This window comes from Orbicella franksi, chromosome 5, assembly GCF_964199315.1.
Source record: "Orbicella franksi chromosome 5, jaOrbFran1.1, whole genome shotgun sequence".
In the NCBI taxonomy this organism is placed as follows: Eukaryota; Metazoa; Cnidaria; class Anthozoa; order Scleractinia; family Merulinidae; genus Orbicella; species Orbicella franksi.
The window spans coordinates 32,678,695-32,698,727 of NC_138149.1; the positions used below are offsets into that span (position 1 = coordinate 32,678,695).

Genomic DNA, 20,033 nt, shown 5'->3' on the forward strand with positions numbered 1-20,033 from the left:
AAGCTGAGGTTTCCAGCATTCAATAGCTCTTTGCTCTGACGAGGTAACGTACTAACAACTTAACCTCCAGGACCTTCTCCTCGACGATTTTCAAAACGAATGATGAAGCAAATAATGCAAATTAGCATAACATGGTTAAAAATCGCAACTGGCAGGAGTTGGCTATTTACAAACGTGGCCGAGGAGTTGAACTAGGGTCTACCGAGAAACAACTCCAGCTCAGTGGTCAGAGCGGGACTTGAACCCGCGACCTCCGGATTTCAAGTCCGGCGCCCTAACCACTCGGCTACGCTGTCTCCCATACGAGGACAAGGCTCTAGGTTGAGGCACTTACGCACGAAACATCAGCGTCACAAACTCGCCATGGTGGTTAATCTACCTTTACTAACCAAGTTGATGAATAGCTAAGTCCTTCACTTGTGCGCCGAGCCCAGCCTAACCGTTCTAGTAAACTAATATCTTAGATATTTCACGCACAGTCGAATTCCTATAAAACAGAGCCTAAAATGTGTCTAACTTCAAGAGGTGATTGCCTCACAGTCCCCCTAACCCTTGGACACCTTTGTTCTCAATCTCTTAAACTTGCGACCAGGCGTTCTTTATTCAAAGAAAAACGCCTGATCAAAGGCTACAAACTCTTCAAAGAAACCACAAGAACTTGATGATTGATTAATATTGATTAGCATTAGAGCGGTTTTCAATTGAGTGTCGTAAAACCAAAACCAAAGCAATCATATTTACCAATTAGACAACTCAGCCAATCCCAAACCCTAGTACAGTGGAACCCCGCCTTACGGCCACCCCGTTAATACGGCCACCTCGTTATTATGGCCACCTCGTTATTACGGCCACTTTATTCCGGTCCGAACAAAGTCTCAGTCAGTCATTTGCTTATTTAAAGAACTCTCTTAATACGGCCACCCCGTTAGTACAGTCAGATTTTTGTGGCTGGTTGGTGACCGGATTAACGGGGTTACACTGTAACTGACCAAAACCAAAACCAAAGTAATTGCCTGATTACTTTCGACACATTTTAATGAGTAGTATTCATCCAAATGCCTTCTAACTTTCTAACATCAAACTCAAGTCAAAAGGACTCCACATTCGACGACTAACACATTCACACTGCTGTTTGGAGCAATTTCAGACGAGCTGGATAATACGTTCTCTGTAATACGAGTGTTTCTCTTTACTTGCTGTACAATATTGTAAAAAGCTGTTTGCTCGAACGACAAATTAATGAACTGGTCACTGGGTGTGAAACGCCATTATGGCATCGAGGAAGGTCGCGCAGGGTTTGGAGAAGAGCGTGCAAACGAGGGTACAGAGGGCGCGGCTGTGGAAAACGCGCCAAAAAATTCGGAGGCGAAGCCGGTGACGTCATCAGGTTTTCGAAGCAGTAGGAACTGTAGAAAGTCAGCTAGAAGGGCTCGTAGTTCTGGGTGTCGTCGCATGTAAGTAGCATGATCATCAGCCAACTCCGCCTAGAAACACAATCAAAGCCTGATAGTAAAAAATCTTTGGAAAGCATTAGACAGGCTTTGGCGCGGGCATTACCCGATTCGTTTGCACCTCGTACGTCCATATAAAACAAGGCAACTGTAAACTTAAAAAGAACCCTTTAAATCCACGACAAAAGTAGCTTGTTGATTCCACTCTGAAAACACATCAAATGTTTTCCATCCACACTATGCCGGAGAAATTTGGAAACGCAACAGTCAACAGTCACTGTGGAGTTGTGGTCAGGGAAATCACATGATTATCGTAAGGTCATCGTCCTCAAAGGCCTCGTTTTCAAAATGTGTTTCGTCCACACTAAAACGCAAAGCCGCCGTTTTCAAATTCCTCCGGTTTAAAGAGCGTTGTTTTCGAAAAGCTCCGTTTTCGTGACGGATTAGTGTGGACGGGACCTTAAAGTCTTCCGCCGAGTTTGCGGGTGCTTTGAATTGCTTACACTTTTTTTTTTGTTCACTTTCTCTCGCACTCTTTTTGTTCAGTTTCTCTCTGTGTCAATTTACAGATGCTGAGAATAAGAGAGTTTCAAGGACCAGAGGTATCATTACCTTACGGTCTAAAAAACGTGAGAACAGTTGCATATCTTCCTCCCACTTTAGAGGTTTGACTGCTGGTGTCTCTTCTGATACTTCTGTGTCTGAAAAAGACGGAAATTAATGAACTGCTATTGAAAAATAACAATAAAAAACAGAAACCTAGAGTCCTGTGACAATCGCCGGGAACTCTATTAAAGGGTCATGCCCTGTAATCTGGGTCATTTCTTATCGTTAACGAGCGCAAAAGAACATTTTCAATATGCCAGTTCTGGTAGATACGTACCATTGACAAGAACTTCCAAAAAACATTTCTTAGCATCAAACTGAATTATTTCTAAGTCCTAATGAAATCGATTACTGATAGTTTGAACGGTATTGAATCATTGGCGTTCAACGCGCCTATTTTTCTTTTCCACCGAGCCAGATCAAACTATTCTGAATAATGTACCTGTATTTTGATGTTCCTCCGGTAGTCTAAGTAAGGTCATGGTCACCCCTGAGCCCAGCTGTGTTCGACTTGCCAGGTACCTGGAAAATACACAGATAAACAATTAGCTTACAATAATTCTGAAGTGCACTCCTTGGCTATAAACTCTAACGCCTAGTACAGAGAGAAGAGACAATCACTTTACAATAATCTGCAATAATCTACAATAATCCTGAAGTGCACTTATTGGGAATTTTTACCATCAGTAACATAAAAGATAGAAAATTAACATTTTCGCACACAACTGTCTATGTAACCACATAATAACTCACCCAGTTGACAGGAGGAAAGATTCCCAGGTTGTGGGTGACTCCTCTACCGAGTGGATTGCTCTGCGCAGTCCGGTCACAGCAACTTGATGCATACCAATTTTCTGCAAAGACTTCCCGAGCATTTTCTGTCAGGGAACAATGCACACTGTCAAACTACATTGAAAAATTTTAAGGTCTTTAAACATCAATCTGCAACTCTGAAAAGAAATCATTTAACATTTATTCGCACTGTAAGCAAGAGAGGGAGAGAAAGTCGGTATTGTGTTCATCCGCCTCACGCTCTTCGCTCAGATTTTGAGCGTCACAGACAATTTTCTCCTTCCAAGTTCAGCTCTTGCAGCGTGATTTGTGAGTAAATCTAGTTGAGAGATGATTGTACAAGATTTTTCTTCAACTCACACTCGCTACAATGTATCATCCGTGCTCAATCAAATCAGCTTAAATTACGCAAGAAATGAAAGCATCTTTAGTCAAACAAGCAACTATCTCTAAAAATTTGAGCTGGCTCAAATAAATGCTAGAAGATAGCAGTTGATCAGAGCATAACTTGGAGAGTTTGAACTATTGTTGACTTTCGTTAACTATTGTTTCTTTTGAAGACAACGGTACCCTCACTGACAAAACCAAATCAATATTTATCTTAGAGTCACGTTACCCAGAAAATAACTTTCAGTCAAACTTTCACAAGATTTAATTCTCCTTTAACATATAAATACATGTAATACATGCACTGTCTCCAGATTGTGTAAGGGTGCATTCCTTTGGGTGATCTGGATTAAGATCACTCAGATCATGGTACATCAAAAGAACCAATTATTCCCCTCTGGTCATGGATTTATCACCTCCATGATCTGAGTGATCTGAGTGATCTTGGATCACTGATCCTGATCCAGATCACCCAAAAGGAACGCATCCTAAAAAGAAACCTAGAAAACCCAGAGGAAAAAGCTCTAAACAGGACAAATTCTGGCTGCAGGATTCATTTTGGTATGGAAAGGGAAAGTACTCTGTGAAATGGGTTCTTACATAGGATGAGGTACAAAGACTGGTGGTTGAATCAAAAGCGATAAACATCAAGTCATCTGGAACACCTCTCTTGACCATAATTCTTTGAAGCAACAAGTTTGAGCCTAAAAAGTACAAACAGATTCATCATTAAATTAAAAACTACAGAAGACAAAATATAATACAGAACAATGAAAATTTTGATAGACATGCTATACAGAAAGAGCAAGTCAGGTTTTTTTTTTGAAAGTACTGACTTGGTCCCTGCTGCCTTAACATAAATTTCTTCCCATGTGATGCTTCGCAGTAACTTTATAACTACAGCTGTAGTAAGCAAACAGCTAACATTACTGAATAGCAGACCTCCCTTAATACCTGAATAATAATATTAAAAGATACTGACCTTCAGATATGAAACCCTGAAATTGTTCCTTTTTGTAATATTTATCAGTCCTTTGTGTTTCCTATGAAAAAATAAAGAGCACATGTACAAGTATTAATCAGCAAGCCTATACCCATCAAGTAATCATATTTACCACATAAAATAACCCAAGAATTTGCCCTAAGTTGAATTTGATTCCAGAACTCCTTCCTCTGAGGAACCAAACACCATCACTAGGAAATTACTGGAACCACACTAGTAACAAGTAACACTAGTAAATTTCCAGTCGATAAGAAATGCCTTTAGTTACCCTCTGGAAAACATCACAGTCAGGTTGACAACACAACAGACCTCTCCTTGTGATTCAGTCTTTTTCACAGAATATGTCCCATCCTCATCAAGAACGATCAAAGTCTTTTTATCTAGTGGGTTATCTGGTATCTAAAAAGGTCAGAAAAAGGCTATGTTAGGTTTTTTGTAAGTTAACTTTACAACTTCCTGTATTTTGTTAAATGTGTATTTTGTAATTTCACTGATGATGATGGCGATGATGCAAAATCAAGCATTTTTCTGCAAATTAATTTCTCCCCAAAATTTCCACATAATTTGTTCTTTTTTCCGCACCCTGTCAGATGGCATGAAAATCTAAACTCTTAGTATTAACTATTATGACCAATACTAATCACTGTGATCTCACCAATCAGAGAACAAAATACATGTAAAAGAAAATAAAACTTGACATCCTAATTTCACAAGAGACCATAAAGTGATATCAGCATTATGGAAAAACTACATGTAACAACCATAATATTCAATCGCTCTGTCATAAACACTTAATAAATTTCACAGTTGAGGAGATCAGGGACCTTACCTTGACATATTCATAGTGGGTTTGTTCAAATGTCTGAAGTGACCTTCCAACATATGCTGCAATACATAGAAGGCAAAAAAAATGTAGTAAGCAAGACTGTTGTATGGAACTAAATCATGCATGTACATGTAGTCTGTCCAGATGCTGACTGTGGCGTGATTCATTGACTAATGGTTAGGAATCTGGATAGAGGTGTAATACACTAACCTGTCACAGATGTGCCAATTGGTACTTGATCTACAGATCCATGACTGTTGGCATGAACCAGGTAGCACGGCTCTCCTCTCCATGTGGCATTTTCTACAGTCACTGTCATTTCACCTATTTCCTAGTGTGGACAGTAACAACAAAATGATTTAATTGTTATATGGAGTTGCTCCTACATGCACTTCTCCAACAGTCTTGTGCAGCTCAATGACTGGAAATTTTAAGAAATTTATTGTTCCTCCAAAGCCCCAGTGGCAAACCTCATTAAAAGATGTACACCTACAAATGAAACTGTTTCTCGCCAAAAGTAGCTGGGCAGGCAACATTGCAAAATTGATAATTTCAGAGGGTAACTGTACCCTGTTAATCATAAATAAAGGACTGCTGTTTTCACAACGTTTGAGCAAAGAAACAAACACAGCTACATGCACAGATTTTCATCTCATCAACCCTGATTAACGTGAAAAGAAATATAATGTTTGTTGTGCATGGTGTTGTGAATATCAGACTAATGCAATGTACTTACTCTGCCAGTTTGAGAGGTGGTAATCAATGAATCCGAAAACAACAATGAGTTCCATACATCATCATCTGTATATAGAACATTAAAGAGTAACTAGAACTGCGACCTGATCCTCAAGGTATTGTTAGGAGGGAAGGGTAGGTAGGTGTCACGGACTAGATCTAAGAAACCTTGACCCTGTACCAGCCCTTAAATGCTGCTCTGTAAATGTGAGTTTAAAGAAACGTTTATGTAATACTATGTACAAGTACAATGTATGTATCCCCCGTGAGAAAGCTTGCAGGATATTAAAATTCATGTCAAACATACTAAAAGATAATGATCTTTCAAGGATCCTTAAGAATCTGACTACAAAGGTTTTTTTTATGATATCGAGTTCCTATAATGAAAATCATAGTAGAGAACTTTGCGGTATAATTATTTACTCCTCCAGATCGTAAGGATTTGACAAAGATTTTATCAGAACCTTAACACACTTCTACATGTATGCTGGAATTAGCCAAGATCCCTTGAAACCTTTGGGGATTACCAATGAAAATCCTCAAAGATCCTCACCAAGATCTTCTGATTTTCACCGGCTGATAAATTTAATTTCAATAATAATACAGCCTTAAAGGCCAGACTAAAGCTAATATCTCGTCAAGAGGTTTGATTATGACATTTAATACATGTATCTTATTGATAATACTACAGGTACTATGTTCTATCAACTAGAGTGTAGAGAAAGGGCACTTTTTTAGGACTAAAACCTTTGAAAACCAAACCCTGCCCAGTTCATGGCACGTCACTTACAACTGAATTCTTCACCAAGTATTCTGATGATCAGTCATGTACTGTACAACTTTACACAAGTGTATGTTGACATCTGGTTGAAGCAAGAAAGTGGTAAGTCACCTCACAAAAGCAATATATTCCAGACCATGGTTTTCATAGTTTATCAGTACAATTGTTGTTAGAGGAATATATCTAGACAGTTTGAAAATTACTCATCTTCAAATTCTGAATTGACAAACGTTTCTTTGTATTCCATCAAAATCCTGCATGGCTTATTGCAATCGTTAAATGATCATGTACTATTTTACAGTACTGTTTTCTATCCACTCAGGATCAATCAAATACAATATCAGGGCTTGTTGCTAGTTAATGAGTAAAACATGTTTCAGACTGCTTTACATGCCATGAATTAGATATGCAAAATCTTTCGCAATATCATGTTGCCTTAATTGCTTCCAGCAGGCCAGAGTCTAAAATTTGGATTCTTTGCAAATTTTGTAACAAACCCTAAATAGAGTACAGTAGATGTTTTTGAACAGCTGTTACTTCCACCATAAAACATGACACAACAACAAGGGGAATTATGCAGTATCTACAATTCCAGATTCTTCAATAAGCTCTCCAAAAAGCATCTTGAACAAAATATAAACATAACCCGACCATATTATCAGAATCTGATGGTATAATCTCCCACCGATACGGATTTGTTTCCAAATCTGGATGGGAGTCACGGAAGTTAATTTTGATGTTGATATTGGCCTTGCTCCAAGGACTTCTATCTCATTTCGCAGCTTCCTTCCCAAACTAAAAGTTCAAAATTTTTATCTCGCACTTGAGGGTCACAGGTTTGCCAGCTACAAGCCTGTTAAGTGTCAGCTGCATCGATCAGATTACATGTACATTTACTTCTGATCATTTTAAAGCATGCAAATTGCACTTATCCATCTCGCCAAACAAAAGAATCCAGTTTTTTGGCTCTGTAGGGCATCTTTGTTACATCAAGTTGCATTGTGCACGTACCAAACAACACAAAAACATTCTTTCATGTAGGATGATATCACCTTCTTAGCCATGCAAGCCATTTACACAGGATGAAACTCGCTGGTAACCACACTAAACAGATAGGTTTCCCAACCCAGAAAATAAATTAAAACTTTCACTACTTTCACATTTTTGTGACGTCCACAAAAGACCTGACAACATATGGAATCCTACGTAATAATATTTTATTAGAATTTCCTTTTGGTAATAAAAACTGCACAGAGTATAATTTTCCACAAAACAAAAAATAATGTTCAGATGAGAAAATATGAGACAGCGTTAAGTGGTAATCTTGAATAATTACACGTATTATTAAGTACTAAAACCCACGTTCAACATTACTTGAACGATCTTGTTTTGTTTTTAATCCCAACAAAAAAAGCATTTACTTTGCCCCCCCAAAAATTAAAGTATTTTAAGAACTTGAGAACGGATCAGCCTCCTCTGTTTCTATTTTGGGCAAAGGTGAAATGTGTTGATATTAAAAAAGCAAAAAAAAAAATTCAAGTTTTCACGAGAAAACAGAAACACGACCCACTGGAAGATGGAAATATTGCGTCAGGAACCAGATAGAATTACCACATTGAACATAATTATTTCCATGTTGATGTTTAAACAAGTGTTCTTGATTTGAAGCGACGAAAATACGCACCGGCGTAACTTCATGTCGGGCAGAAATTTGCATCAGAATTCATTTCCCTTATCTCACAAACAAAGCTTCATATATGCAATACCTTTATTTTGATACGCAAGGGAGTTAAAACTTTTCCGTCCAAGCAGAAAACTTGACTGGATTTTTTTTGTGTGTGTAATCAATATTGACTTCCCTGTCATATTTGACGACATTCAATCTTCTCGTAAAAATTCTGCAGAAAATCACATCGAGCAAAACTATCAGTTTCGATCAACTTGCTTAAGGCTAAATACACCCATCGGTTCGACAAACAATTTCAACCACATGAACGCGGGGCATATATAAACATAAGTTACACTTGTATAAGCTTAAAGAACACAGAAATTAGGCTTAAAAGGTTTAAATGCACGGGTAATTATTTCACTGACTGCGATATTTTGCAATAACCCCTAAGCTAGATTGATGTCATTTCGTAAGCGCTGATTGTTGATTATTGTATTCTCCTGTGGATAAAGGCAATTTGAATAACTGGTAAGACTCATAACAGGCAGGATGAACGTCAAAACAACCCAAGCTGGTCGGTGGTTAATTCATAAGCCCTCTTCTACACTGACCAAAACAAGCAGAAACACTCATTTAACAACTCACCTATGCTCGAAAGAAATTCTACGGCCTGTTCGTTCGCCACGACCAAGGAAGCGGGAACGTTCTCTGCGCTAAAAATATACAAAAGCAACAGGGCAAGTTAGTTTACATAGTTCATTTTCCACTGATAAATGACTGAACATAGTCTAAACGACAACTGTAAGCGAAAACCGAACGCGAAACTGGCGCTTCACACCAGTTTTACACTCGCCTGTGCCCGTTTTCCGCCTCCATTTGCACTTGTAAAGAAGCTGAGCTGGTGGCAATTATCTGGCTGAAGTGTTGCTCCTCATGTTAGGGAAACCGGAGAAAGAAAGGCGAACATCATTATACAACTCGGTCAAACCGCTTTTCCATATCAATAACAAATTCCCGCGCGAGGAATTGACACTCGTTGCCTCGACAACCGCATACGTCATTGATTTGATAACAAGAGTGACAAGACGAGATGACAAGATGGCCCACTTCGATAACGGTGTTGTTTTGTCTACGAGTTTTTACGGGTTGGAAATAAACAATCAAAGATATTACGGTTTTTGTAATTACTGATTTTTCTTCCTGACAGAATTTACCGATAACACAAATTACAGATGTTGTCACTGGTTGTCACGCAAGTCACGCAACGTTTTTCGCCAAAAAAAGTTGAGGGAAGTGTTGCGTGACCATCCAAAGTAAGTCATATTTTACACGAGTTTATATCTTCATCCATCAAATAAATGGAATTTTCTTACAGTTTTGATATTGTGAGCTTTGTGTAAGAGTCATAGCCAGTTGAATACAAAATATGCAAAAAATGATCCCAAAGAAACTTTATTTATTGCAATTTATTATTACAGAGTCATTATAATCTAAATGTGAGCTATATTCTACTGCTATTGAATGCGACCAACGACATACATGTATCACAATAAACTCAATATTACTAATTACTCAAAACCAAAATATTGTTCACTGCAACCTATGACCCATGCTGGACAGCTATTGAAGAGAAAAGTTTACTGTTGTATATTGTTAAATGTGTCAGAAAAAAAAAAACACAAATGACCTTAATAAAATTTAAACGTGGAATTATATTGCCAAATCAACAGAAACTGTGATATTATTCAGGAGTGACGCAACAAGACCTCAAGGGTGATGTGATCATACCTCAAAATCACACGGCATAAACAATGATATTGGTTTGTTCAAGGTGCTAATCAGGTGATAATATCTTAAAAAGATATCAAATGAAACTCAAACTACAAAAATAGTCTTTGAGAGGGCCTCTACAATACAACTAAGATGAAAAAATTGTATAGCGATTGTCAGGGTTAGAGACTACACCTTACTTTAAAGGTACAATTTAATACATTCTCCATCTTTTGACCTTTTCTTTCCCAATTTAAAAAGTTCTCTTCAAATCGCCATCTTTCAGATAATTTGCATATGTTTCACACATTTTGCTATGTTTTAACAGTATTATATTGTTTCAGTAGCCACACCCTTAATTGTCCCACTGATTCAGTGTAGGGAGTTTTTGACATTTTTTTGACATATAGTAATCAAAAACTCTGGATCTGAAATAGTTTGGCAAAATGCCATTAGGTCATTTGAAAGCATTTTACAGTGCTATTAACATATAAATAAAGGCATCTTTTGTTAACACTTAAGTTATCCTTCTGTTTCGGTGTATGAGTTTGTCTTGTGTTTGGGAATGAAGCAGAACTTTCCCGGCACAGGACCTAACAACATCTCACTGCCAAGAGATGAAAAGAGAAAATCAAATTGTTAGTAAAATGTACAAGGTAACTAACAGTTAATTAAGCATTTGCAGTATGCAATTTTGGGGAATTTATACCAGATTGTTAACCATAGGAAATTCAATAAAAGGGAAAACCAAATACCTACAACCTAACAATATCAACATTGGGCTAGTATTGACAAGATTCATGCTATACAGACAATTTCAGTGGTGTCTTGCAGTGTGGCATGTCGCAAATGTTTTAGTGCACTGATTGAAAGGTGTTACAAAAGGAACCATTGTGCAGGGATATTACAACAAATACATTGATTTAATGTATTTGTTTTACATGTCTGCACAATCAAGCCTTTGTAAGTCATGTAACACCTTTCACTCAATGTGCTAATTTGCTTGTCACACCTTAAGTGCTTTTAACACTAGTGGTGGATCCAATGTACATATTTTTTGTTCTTTTTTTTCTTTAAAGCATAATACCTTTTACCCATTGTACTGTAACAGCTGAGCGAGTGAGAATATTAAGAACTAGCCAGATTAGCCAAAGAAGTTTAATGCTTTTTTTCCTTTTCCTAGCCGTTTTTACACATTAAATTATATGCCTGTTGCATATTGTATCTCAGTGAAGTTATTGAATTTTTTATTTGGTTTGTTGTTGTTGTGGTTGCTATTGTTGTTTCTGCTCAGTCTGGTTTAATACAAGTTGCAAGAAAACTGTTTCTTACAAAATTATTATCAGAAATTGTATTTCTTAACATTAAAATGTAGTTTGTTATTACATGTACTTAATAGGTCTCATATGACCTTGTGACGATCCTAACATGGTGACATGAAAACAAAAACAACTAACATACCAGACACTACAGAGTCAGACATAATTTTTCACAGATGTGTCCTAGAGAATTAATAATAATTCAATTGCCGTGCAATAAACGGTAATTTCTACCTTATTTTGACCCAGTCAGCACAATCACTGCTTGACAACAAAGTTTCCAGATCATTTCGGCCATAATAAGGTGGAGGTCTTTCATTGATTCGCTGAGGAAGCCTCTCCAGCAGACCAACAGGAATGTAACTGTAGAGAACAATTAATTAGGTAAAGGTAAAGGTAAAGGTAAAGGTAAGCTTTATTTAGCCAGGGTGGCCCATTCAGTGACAAGGCTGATATCCAGAGGAGCCCTGGTTTCTAAAGATTTCTCTAGATTTCTAAATCTATAAAGAAATGTCTTAAGGCTTTCAAATATGATTTTTACACTTACCGACATTGGAATGACAACCACTCAAGAAGAAATCTCCTGGTGTTTTCAACTCCCTAAAAGAAAGATTTAAGAACAAAACTATTGATAACTCATTACCCAATAGAAGTAACTCTCATTTTGAGAAATTTTCAAGACTCAAGTATTGACGAAGAAATGTGAAAGGAAAAAAGAGATTTAACTAAGTTATGTAAGTGGCCTTAAACCTAACATCTGTATGTTCCTCATTTTAAAAGATCAGTGGTCATTTAATATATGTTAACATACCATTGAGTCAGAACCCCAGTGTTCCAAACCAAAATTGACAAAATCTCGCAGCATATCAAAGCGTTCACTGGATGAAATGTCCCAATGCCTAAAACACAGGAAATGCTAAGTAGACTTAAGCTATCACAAATAATAATACATATACAAGGAAGTTTACATCTGTCAAAATATTAATTATCAAAAGTCATTCTTTCTCGGAATGCCTAATCTGGATCTGGTTTAAAAAACTTTTGCTACTAAAGAACATTAAAACTAGTGGTTTAAACTTAAAACTTGCCTGTTTTCCTTTATCTCTGTAAATATCCAAGGCTTAATTAAGGCCCCTCTGAAAAGCAAATTAAAATTATTCAAAAAAAACTTTTAAATCTTTACAAAGCCAAGACCCACAAGTGCTCAAGAAATTATAGTAAAAGTTTTCCTTTTAATTAAGAATTGAGACAGCAATTTACTTATAGAGGATAGTATCGTTCTTAAAATCAAGGGAACACTAATTAAAAGTATGTTTTACCTTGCTATCATCAAACCAGACACACCGGTTTGTTCCTTTCGAATAATAGCATCTTCATAGGAAAGGATGTCTCCATTGCCTGTCAAATTTATCCAGAAACAAGTTACTCTTAGAAATACTACCAAATAATTATAACCCAACACTAAAATGGAAAAATCTAACATATTCCAGACTCCCCCCACCCTACTCCCTTCTGACAAACCAGTTTAATTTTCATCAAAGATGAAGGGGGAGTCTGGGACCAACAACTTATTTGACCAACAAATATGGGGAACTTTCAACAATTACTGCTTGCAAGCATGGTCTAATGGATCTGAAGACCGACTACAAAGTCAGCAATGAGGTGTTGAAATCTAGGTAGTACGAATAAGAAAAAAACATTGTAGTGGTATGGGAGTAGTATGTTAAATATTGTGCAATTGATATAGGATCCTGGCAGAGGTAGAGTAGGGTTAGGGACTAAAAGAGGTAACGCAGGGTTAGGAACTGGTGTGGTGTGCATGTTAGGGCAGGGTGGTGTGGTGTGCATGTTATTCTTTTTAAGAACACCCCAAAAAAGTGAGGAAAAAAATACCTGGTTTGAAAAGTTGAAAGCAGAGGTCAAAATTGAACAACAACAGATACAAACAAATGACAGAAATGTTTCCAAGTCACCTACCAAACAATGGCATCGGGCAAGCAGCCTTGGCACACTCATTAATGTATTCCCAATCTGACAACCTTGTATATCGCTGTTCTCTTGAGCGACCATGGAGCTAGACAAGAAGAGAGAACAGACGAGTGTAGTTTACAATATTAATAATGTTTTTTTAGATTTGTCTTTCCTGAATGATACTTTTTTACTGACTGAGTAGTTTCTGTAATTATACATATTTCCTCTGAGGGGGGGAGTTGTTGGACTCCCTATCCTTGTTCCACCGAGTCTTGAACTTGCAATCACAAAATTTCCCCACCTATGAAATGTTCTGATTTTAAAACTGTCTTTTAATGCTAAGTAGAAGTTTTAAAGTTCTTGAACAAAAAATACATCACATTCAAGAACTAATAAACTAGCAACTAAAAAAATCAAGAGTCCAAGTTATCAAGTTTATGAAAACAAAACAATGGATTTTTTCCCCTATTAAGGACCACAGAGAAAGGAAGAGATGTTGATAAGTCTAGAAAATTGACATTTGAGTGGACAAACTCAACTGACTGCACATTGACTTACAGTAACAAGAGTTACATCCCATAACTTGAGGTTGGAGACGAGTTTGTGCGCATTCCATGCAGTCTTCTTATCACTGATGCCCGTTCTCATCTTTACTGTCAGAGGGATGTCAAGGACCTTAAACAGCCATGAGAGATCAACATAAAATTTGCAAGTTCAGTAAAATCAAACATTGACAAGCAAGCAGAATCAGATTTTTTAAAGTTGTGAGCAATGATCTGGATGACATGTGCTCACTGCACCTCTTTTTGTTACTTTTTAAAGTATTTTACGTCTAATAATTACACACAGTGTGAATGGTATACAGAACAAATCAAAGTTACACTCTTCACTTAGTGATGATACATCAGGTTTTATTATCTGTCATTCTGTCTTTGTATATTAATAAATTAAAGTGTTCCCAATTAATAGAAGGGTGTTTCCTCTCGGCTAGATAAATATTGACACATAAGTAAAGTTTTTGATTGATTGATTGATTGATTGATTGATTGATTGATTGATTGATTGATTGATTGATTGTGTGTTCATGCATGTATTTACATACTTACGTAGTTCATACCCCTGACAATCTGTTCAAACTTTCCAAATCTCCCCATCAGAGCACTGCCAGCTCCCTGAAAGGAAACATTATTGAAAACATTTCATTCAAGACCAAAATGTAATTTATTGTTACAGTCATCACCATGTGAACTCCTCAATGCAGTCCTATAGTAACCTTACATGCAGCACTGAGTGAAGCTGGTGTACTTAAGAGATGGGGGAAAGCGTTGGTAAGAGCTGGAAAGTATAGACTGCCAAGTCCTGTACACATCTGCCATTCATTTGGTGGGTGTGTAATCTAACATCAACCAACTACAGAAGACATTGCCACAAATCTCCAACCAAATCAAGCTTAGAAAATAATATGGTATGAGAAATACTTATTGTAAGTTACAATGTAATTAGACTGGATGGGCAAATATTGGACTCTGTTAATTTGTTAATGGCTTCAATTAAACTAACTTAAAGTCTATTTGCCATCATCTTGAAAATACTAATAAATTAAAGCTATACCTGCTTAAAGACTAAGTCAATGGGGCAGCCAATATTGATGTCAACAAAGTCAATAGGAACTTCATTCTGAAGAAGCTCAGCACATCTTGTCATGGTGTCAGGGAAAGAGCCGCACAGCTGCAATAAAAAATAATTCAGTAAATGAAATATTTATTTCTCAGAGGATGTGAAAATGTCAATGTAAACTAAATGGTGTCAAAGTAAAAACTAAGTGAATCATCTTCCATTATGAATAAACAAAAATAAACTGTGCCAAGCATTTAGCTACCAATTCAACATTTATTTGCCCCAAGTCTGATCACATATAGAAAACAATCATCAGCTATACACATGCAGTGATAAATTAATAAAAATTACTATTTTGATCTTAATCACATATCTACCAATGAATTCTCAGAATTTAATGTGAAAGAAATATTTGGCAAATTATAGGAAAGGGGAAGATGTTAGAGTATTAATTTAGAAATAGATGTTACATTCAACTCTAACCTGTGCACCAAAAATGTCCTCAGAGCTGTGACGCTTTAGTAGGGCCCATTCTGACATGCTAGCCTAATCGGGCAGATAGAATGCAATTATTGTCACAGGCTTAAATCAATTATAAGTTTAACAAATTGACATCAGTTTTTCATGCTTCTGTCCTGTTATTGATCACAAATTTTGCACTAACATTGTCCAAAAAAAACTGTGGATCCACGAGCCAATAGTACCACTCAAAGTTTAACTCAAAGTTCAGAAAGTGATTTAAAATACAGTAAGCCTAAAATCATTCATCATGAAGGCAAAACCAAGAGAATGGATAAGTTTGCAAACTGATAGTCTTAAAAGATTTTCCGAAATGAATAGGAACAATTAACTATTTGAGCACACTTTTAAAACCAATAAAGTAAATTAAACTAAAATAATCTGAAAGTAATATAATTTGCAAAAATAATAAACATATAACAAAACAGAATGATATTAAAATAAAATGAAATTGACCCACCTGAAGAAGCTTTGTACACATGGCCATTTCACTGCAAGTTACATCTGCACCAAACTGCTTACAGATCCTCCGGAATGGTAGATTTCCAACCTGTAGGTGTTAACAACAAAACTAATAAGGGTTGGTGACAGTTGAGCCAAGTAGCTCCTAAATATATTACTTTGGACTCAATATCATACACTGACTAGGAGTATTAAACAAAATATTTCTTATCCTCTAAGAAATCCCACTGCATTGCTGTCAAATGGCCTTTAGTTTGTAATTCATCGACACCTATTTAGACTACACCTGGGTGGAGAGAGACACTGTTAAAGTAATTTAGGTTGGAGGTTGGGTGCTTGAGACATCCAGGACTGAGGAGCTTCCACTATTGGCAGCCAGCATCAAGATGGAGATCATGACAGCCTCTAAGAGGAGCCTCCAAGCTCAAGAAAATGCTAATGCTCAAGAAAACACTGAATAAATGATCACCAGTCAGACCATGTTTTTTTTTTAAATGATGTACATGATGAAACAACAAGTCTGTCAACTTACAGTTGTGAGTGGTGCTAAATAGAGCTTGTCAGCAAAATTAATCTGAAAGAGAGAATTGATTAAAACATAAGTAAGCTCATTAACCTAGATGAGAAGAATTACATTTGATATCTAAATTATTTATTACTAACAGTGCTTTGCACAATACCATTGCCACTTGAGAATGTTTTTGATTAAATTTTGGCATATTTTTGATGATGTTTTCTCAACTTTGTGCTAGCTTCTGTTTGAAGCAGCCGATCAAAACATGGGAAATGTCAAGGGCAGTGATGTTAAATTGTCAAATTCCTCATTCTCTCTTGTGGAAATTTCAAAAGTCTCGACTTGCCAAAGTTTGAAACCAGTGGTATGTTGTTGCAGTTTGATTGCTCATTTAAAATAGAAGCCATCAGAAGTTGTCCAAACATTGACAAAAAGTTGCAAAAAACTAATCAAAAATTTTCCTTTCTTGGCGATGGTAAAACATATAGCAATGCCATTATTTTAGGACAGCAATGAAAAATAGCAATAGCAATGTTCTGATTGGCTAATGAAATGTATAAAGATAGTAACAGTGGGACTTGAAAGGATTAGACATCTTAAGCTTGAGTTAAATCATGGCATTCATTGGTTAATTTAGCGTGGGAATTTTTCCTCTTTCATAAACTCTACAAGATTCAGGGGAAACCTGAGTCACTTGTGCCAGGGTAATGAGTTCTCAGATACAGATGTTTTCACATCACCGGTATATCCAATGTCATATTTCTCTTAAGAACTGAAGGCGTAATGCCATCCATTTGACAGTTATATTTAATTTACCTTTTTCTTTTCTTCTGGTCTAAGCTTGATAACATCCTCATCAGTCACAGCTCCTTCAGATTTTTCACAAATCTTAGACAAACTTCCAAGTTCACTATTTGGTTTACCTTCAGCTTTCACTTTTGCAAGGTGCTTCAAGAAAGTGTCTGAATTGGTAAACTCATACTTCTTTTTCCGTAATGCAAACATCAGCTCCTTACTTAAAACAGTCTTTGTCCTTAAAGGTGCAGTCTCCTCATACAACTCTTTGTTCACAATGTTTTTAAAACTCTTCGAAATGTGATTCTTTCCATATCTACAAGTCACCCCATAGGTGCATTTACCAAATTTCTCAAAGTTTATGCAAGTTTCTCCAATGTCAGGAGGTTTATAATTTTTCACATACTCTTTAATATCATGCAGATATCTGCATTTGTCATCCCCGTACCCGCATTCTTCACCCTTGGCAATACTGGTACATAACTGTTGTTTGAAATCTAGTTTTGCCGCTCTTGGTCTGTTTTTGTTCATGCCACGCTTTTTCTTCTTTTTAGCTGGTGGTTCTCCGGATTCACCTTCTTCGTTGTCTTCATTTGTTGATTGCGTTTCAGTGTCTTTGCTAGGTTCACTTTCATCTAAACTGATCTTACTTGTGGCACGTTTTGAAGTTTTCTTTAAATACCTGGTATTAAAATATTATGCAAAAAAGTGTGGTTATTTTTGAGCGACTATTTTTACCACGCGAATAAAGGTCATCATTAACATTACACTAAGCAAAATTCTAACAAGGCAAGATCTATGACCTCACATTTTGAATCTATTTCTTATCAACTGATATTTTCATTTCTGTGAAAAACATCTGTCATAGTCGCTGACTGCCCAAAAACAAGCTAGAGTACGTTGTCTACACACTAGGTGATACCTCGCACTACATTCCTGGAGCAACACACCCCATTCAATGTAACCTCTCAATCAATGTTTCCAGAGATATCTTTTTTCAAATAAGTATAATATGGAAGATTTTTCTTGATCATCTTCCAATGTTACTCCACCCCAATGCATTGACTCTAACTAATATCTTTTGTGAAGGATTTTGTTTCCAAGCAGTGGAGACAAAATGCAACCACAACCACTAAATTCAGAATTTCTAAAAATCCAATAACACAAAAATTAGCATGATTTGTTTGAGAGAACTCTACAGCTGATTCCACGTGTAACTCTTGTAATCATTAAACATAAAACACACTCACTGCGTCTTAATAGGTGCAACTCCAGGTCTTAATTTTACATCGGCATCCTTCGATATAGCTTCTGGTTGCAACTGCTTCTCTTCCTCAGTACTAGAAACAGAGTTTTCTCCGTTTTCCCCCGCTGATGGAAATCCGGCAACTTCGTCCGCCATATTGAAGCAACCTCATTCCCAGTACACCTCTTGCTATAAGCAGGACCCAGGCTATCGAGCTTGGCCGCGGCAAAACGACGTTGGTGACAATCATTCACCGTTCAAGGTTCGAAATCCGCATGGAATTTACTAATTTTTTTTGGAACTTGACTAAAAGAGTTCTGAGAATTTAAAAACGAGATAACGAGGACTTGTTGATACCTGATTTGTCAAAAAAATTGTTTGTGTGTAAGGAAACCGCACCTTTCCTCTTTTCTCGTTTTTTCCCGGGATGATAGGAAAACCATTCTTTATACCATTTGCTTTTTTCACACCATTCTCATGTTCTTTGGTGAAATACGCGTACGCAGTCTTTCCCATCGGAAATGAAATGGCGCAGTCCTTTCCACTCAGAAGTTCTTTAAATTTTTAAATACTGACAAATGATTGTACACACTCATTCCGTCCCATTTTGCTCGTTAATTGAGCAGTTGTACAGTTCCAATTTAGCGCAAAATTCTCACTGATGTTTCCACACAAATGAAAAGCGCCCCTCACTTGACTGCGATCAACCGTCTTTTTCAGCTTTCCTTTTTCGGGGCATTTCATTCACGATTAATAAGTGCGACCCAAAAAATTTCCAGTGGTGTAGAAAGTTAAATTTGATTTCTCACCAGGGGTCCGTTTCTAGAAAGTCCCGGAAACTTTTCAGGCCCGTTAAGCCATTTTTAGTCCATCTGTCTAGAAACGGAGAAGTGTATGCGCCTGAAACTTCTTGTATGAAGGGAACTTCTCTTCACATTAAGAATATGTGAATAAAACAGCTCTGTAATCGTAAAGTTTGAGATTTTGCTATTGCTTTACGGGCCCGAAAAGTTTCCGGGGCATTCGAGAAACGGGCCCCAGAACCGGTTTTTACACATTACCTTTAGGTACCACCAATGGCTATAAATTCACAAGCAAAATAACTCTTGTACAGTAATTGTTTTGTGCTAAATAGTTTTCAAGACTGGTTTGAAACCTTTATCCTTTTCAAAACTGCAACTCTTTTTTCCTTATAACTCGCCTACACAAGGGAGTTGCACTATCAAATAGGTGGGTTTTAAACACTTTATTATAATATCTAAAAATATCTACAATAACATCAGTATCACACGAGTTTGCTTAACAACATTCACTGGCTTGAAAAAAAAGGAATAAAAAAGCGACAATGGATGAAAACTGAAAAGCTAAAAAATCATGGAACATCAATGAGCTGCAGTAACCACGAGCTAAACAGTTTGTCTAAAGAACAAATAGACCTCAGTTATCACGGTTTTCGACGCCATCTTGACGGGTAGACAAAGCGGTCAAAAATTACAGTGTTTGTATGGGAATCCGATGGCAAACAACTTTTTCCAATATTGAATTTTACGCAATTTGTAAATCGAAACGT

General features: G+C 36.8%; 2 protein-coding genes and 1 non-coding gene across 3 annotated transcripts; all 3 read right to left on the reverse strand.

Moving 5' to 3' along the window:
• Positions 1-118: 118 nt before the first annotated feature.
• Positions 119-9,608, reverse strand: LOC145488313 (ciliogenesis-associated TTC17-interacting protein-like). Its single transcript, XM_081467152.1, has 12 exons — positions 9,104-9,608; positions 8,896-8,963; positions 5,802-5,866; positions 5,276-5,396; positions 5,069-5,124; positions 4,549-4,638; positions 4,219-4,279; positions 3,837-3,940; positions 2,811-2,935; positions 2,500-2,579; positions 2,064-2,152; positions 119-1,484 (listed from the first exon to the last, which is right to left on the reverse strand). Exons 1-12 carry the CDS (start codon positions 9,124-9,126, stop codon positions 1,269-1,271), a joined length of 1,098 nt encoding a protein of 365 aa, XP_081323278.1. The 5' UTR covers positions 9,127-9,608; the 3' UTR covers positions 119-1,268.
• On the reverse strand, positions 224-296 carry Trnas-uga (transfer RNA serine (anticodon UGA)). Its single transcript has one exon. It is a non-coding gene; the product is annotated as a tRNA-Ser (tRNA).
• An 81-nt stretch (positions 9,609-9,689) lies between the features above and the next one.
• LOC145488312 (tRNA-dihydrouridine(47) synthase [NAD(P)(+)]-like) lies at positions 9,690-19,067 on the reverse strand. Its single transcript, XM_081467151.1, has 15 exons — positions 18,468-19,067; positions 17,239-17,899; positions 16,441-16,482; positions 15,907-15,996; positions 15,411-15,473; positions 14,922-15,038; positions 14,417-14,482; positions 13,869-13,985; positions 13,317-13,413; positions 12,659-12,737; positions 12,428-12,475; positions 12,151-12,238; positions 11,887-11,939; positions 11,574-11,702; positions 9,690-10,627 (listed from the first exon to the last, which is right to left on the reverse strand). Exons 1-15 carry the CDS (start codon positions 18,617-18,619, stop codon positions 10,543-10,545), a joined length of 1,887 nt encoding a protein of 628 aa, XP_081323277.1. The 5' UTR covers positions 18,620-19,067; the 3' UTR covers positions 9,690-10,542.
• Positions 19,068-20,033: the final 966 nt, after the last annotated feature.

Coding starts and splice junctions, on each gene's coding strand:
- LOC145488313 (XM_081467152.1), bottom strand. CDS start 9,126: ATGGAGGCGGAAAACGGGCACAG. Junction 8,964..9,103: donor GAGGCGGAAAACGGGCACAG/GCGAGTGTAAAA, acceptor GTATATTTTTAG/CGCAGAGAACGTTCCCGCTT. Junction 5,397..5,801: donor CCACCTCTCAAACTGGCAGA/GTAAGTACATTG, acceptor TGTCCACACTAG/GAAATAGGTGAAATGACAGT.
- LOC145488312 (XM_081467151.1), bottom strand. CDS start 18,619: ATGGCGGACGAAGTTGCCGGATTTCCATCAGCGGGGGAAAACGGAGAA. Junction 15,997..16,440: donor ATTTAGCACCACTCACAACT/GTAAGTTGACAG, acceptor TAACACCTACAG/GTTGGAAATCTACCATTCCG. Junction 10,628..11,573: donor GCTGACTGGGTCAAAATAAG/GTAGAAATTACC, acceptor ATCTCTTGGCAG/TGAGATGTTGTTAGGTCCTG.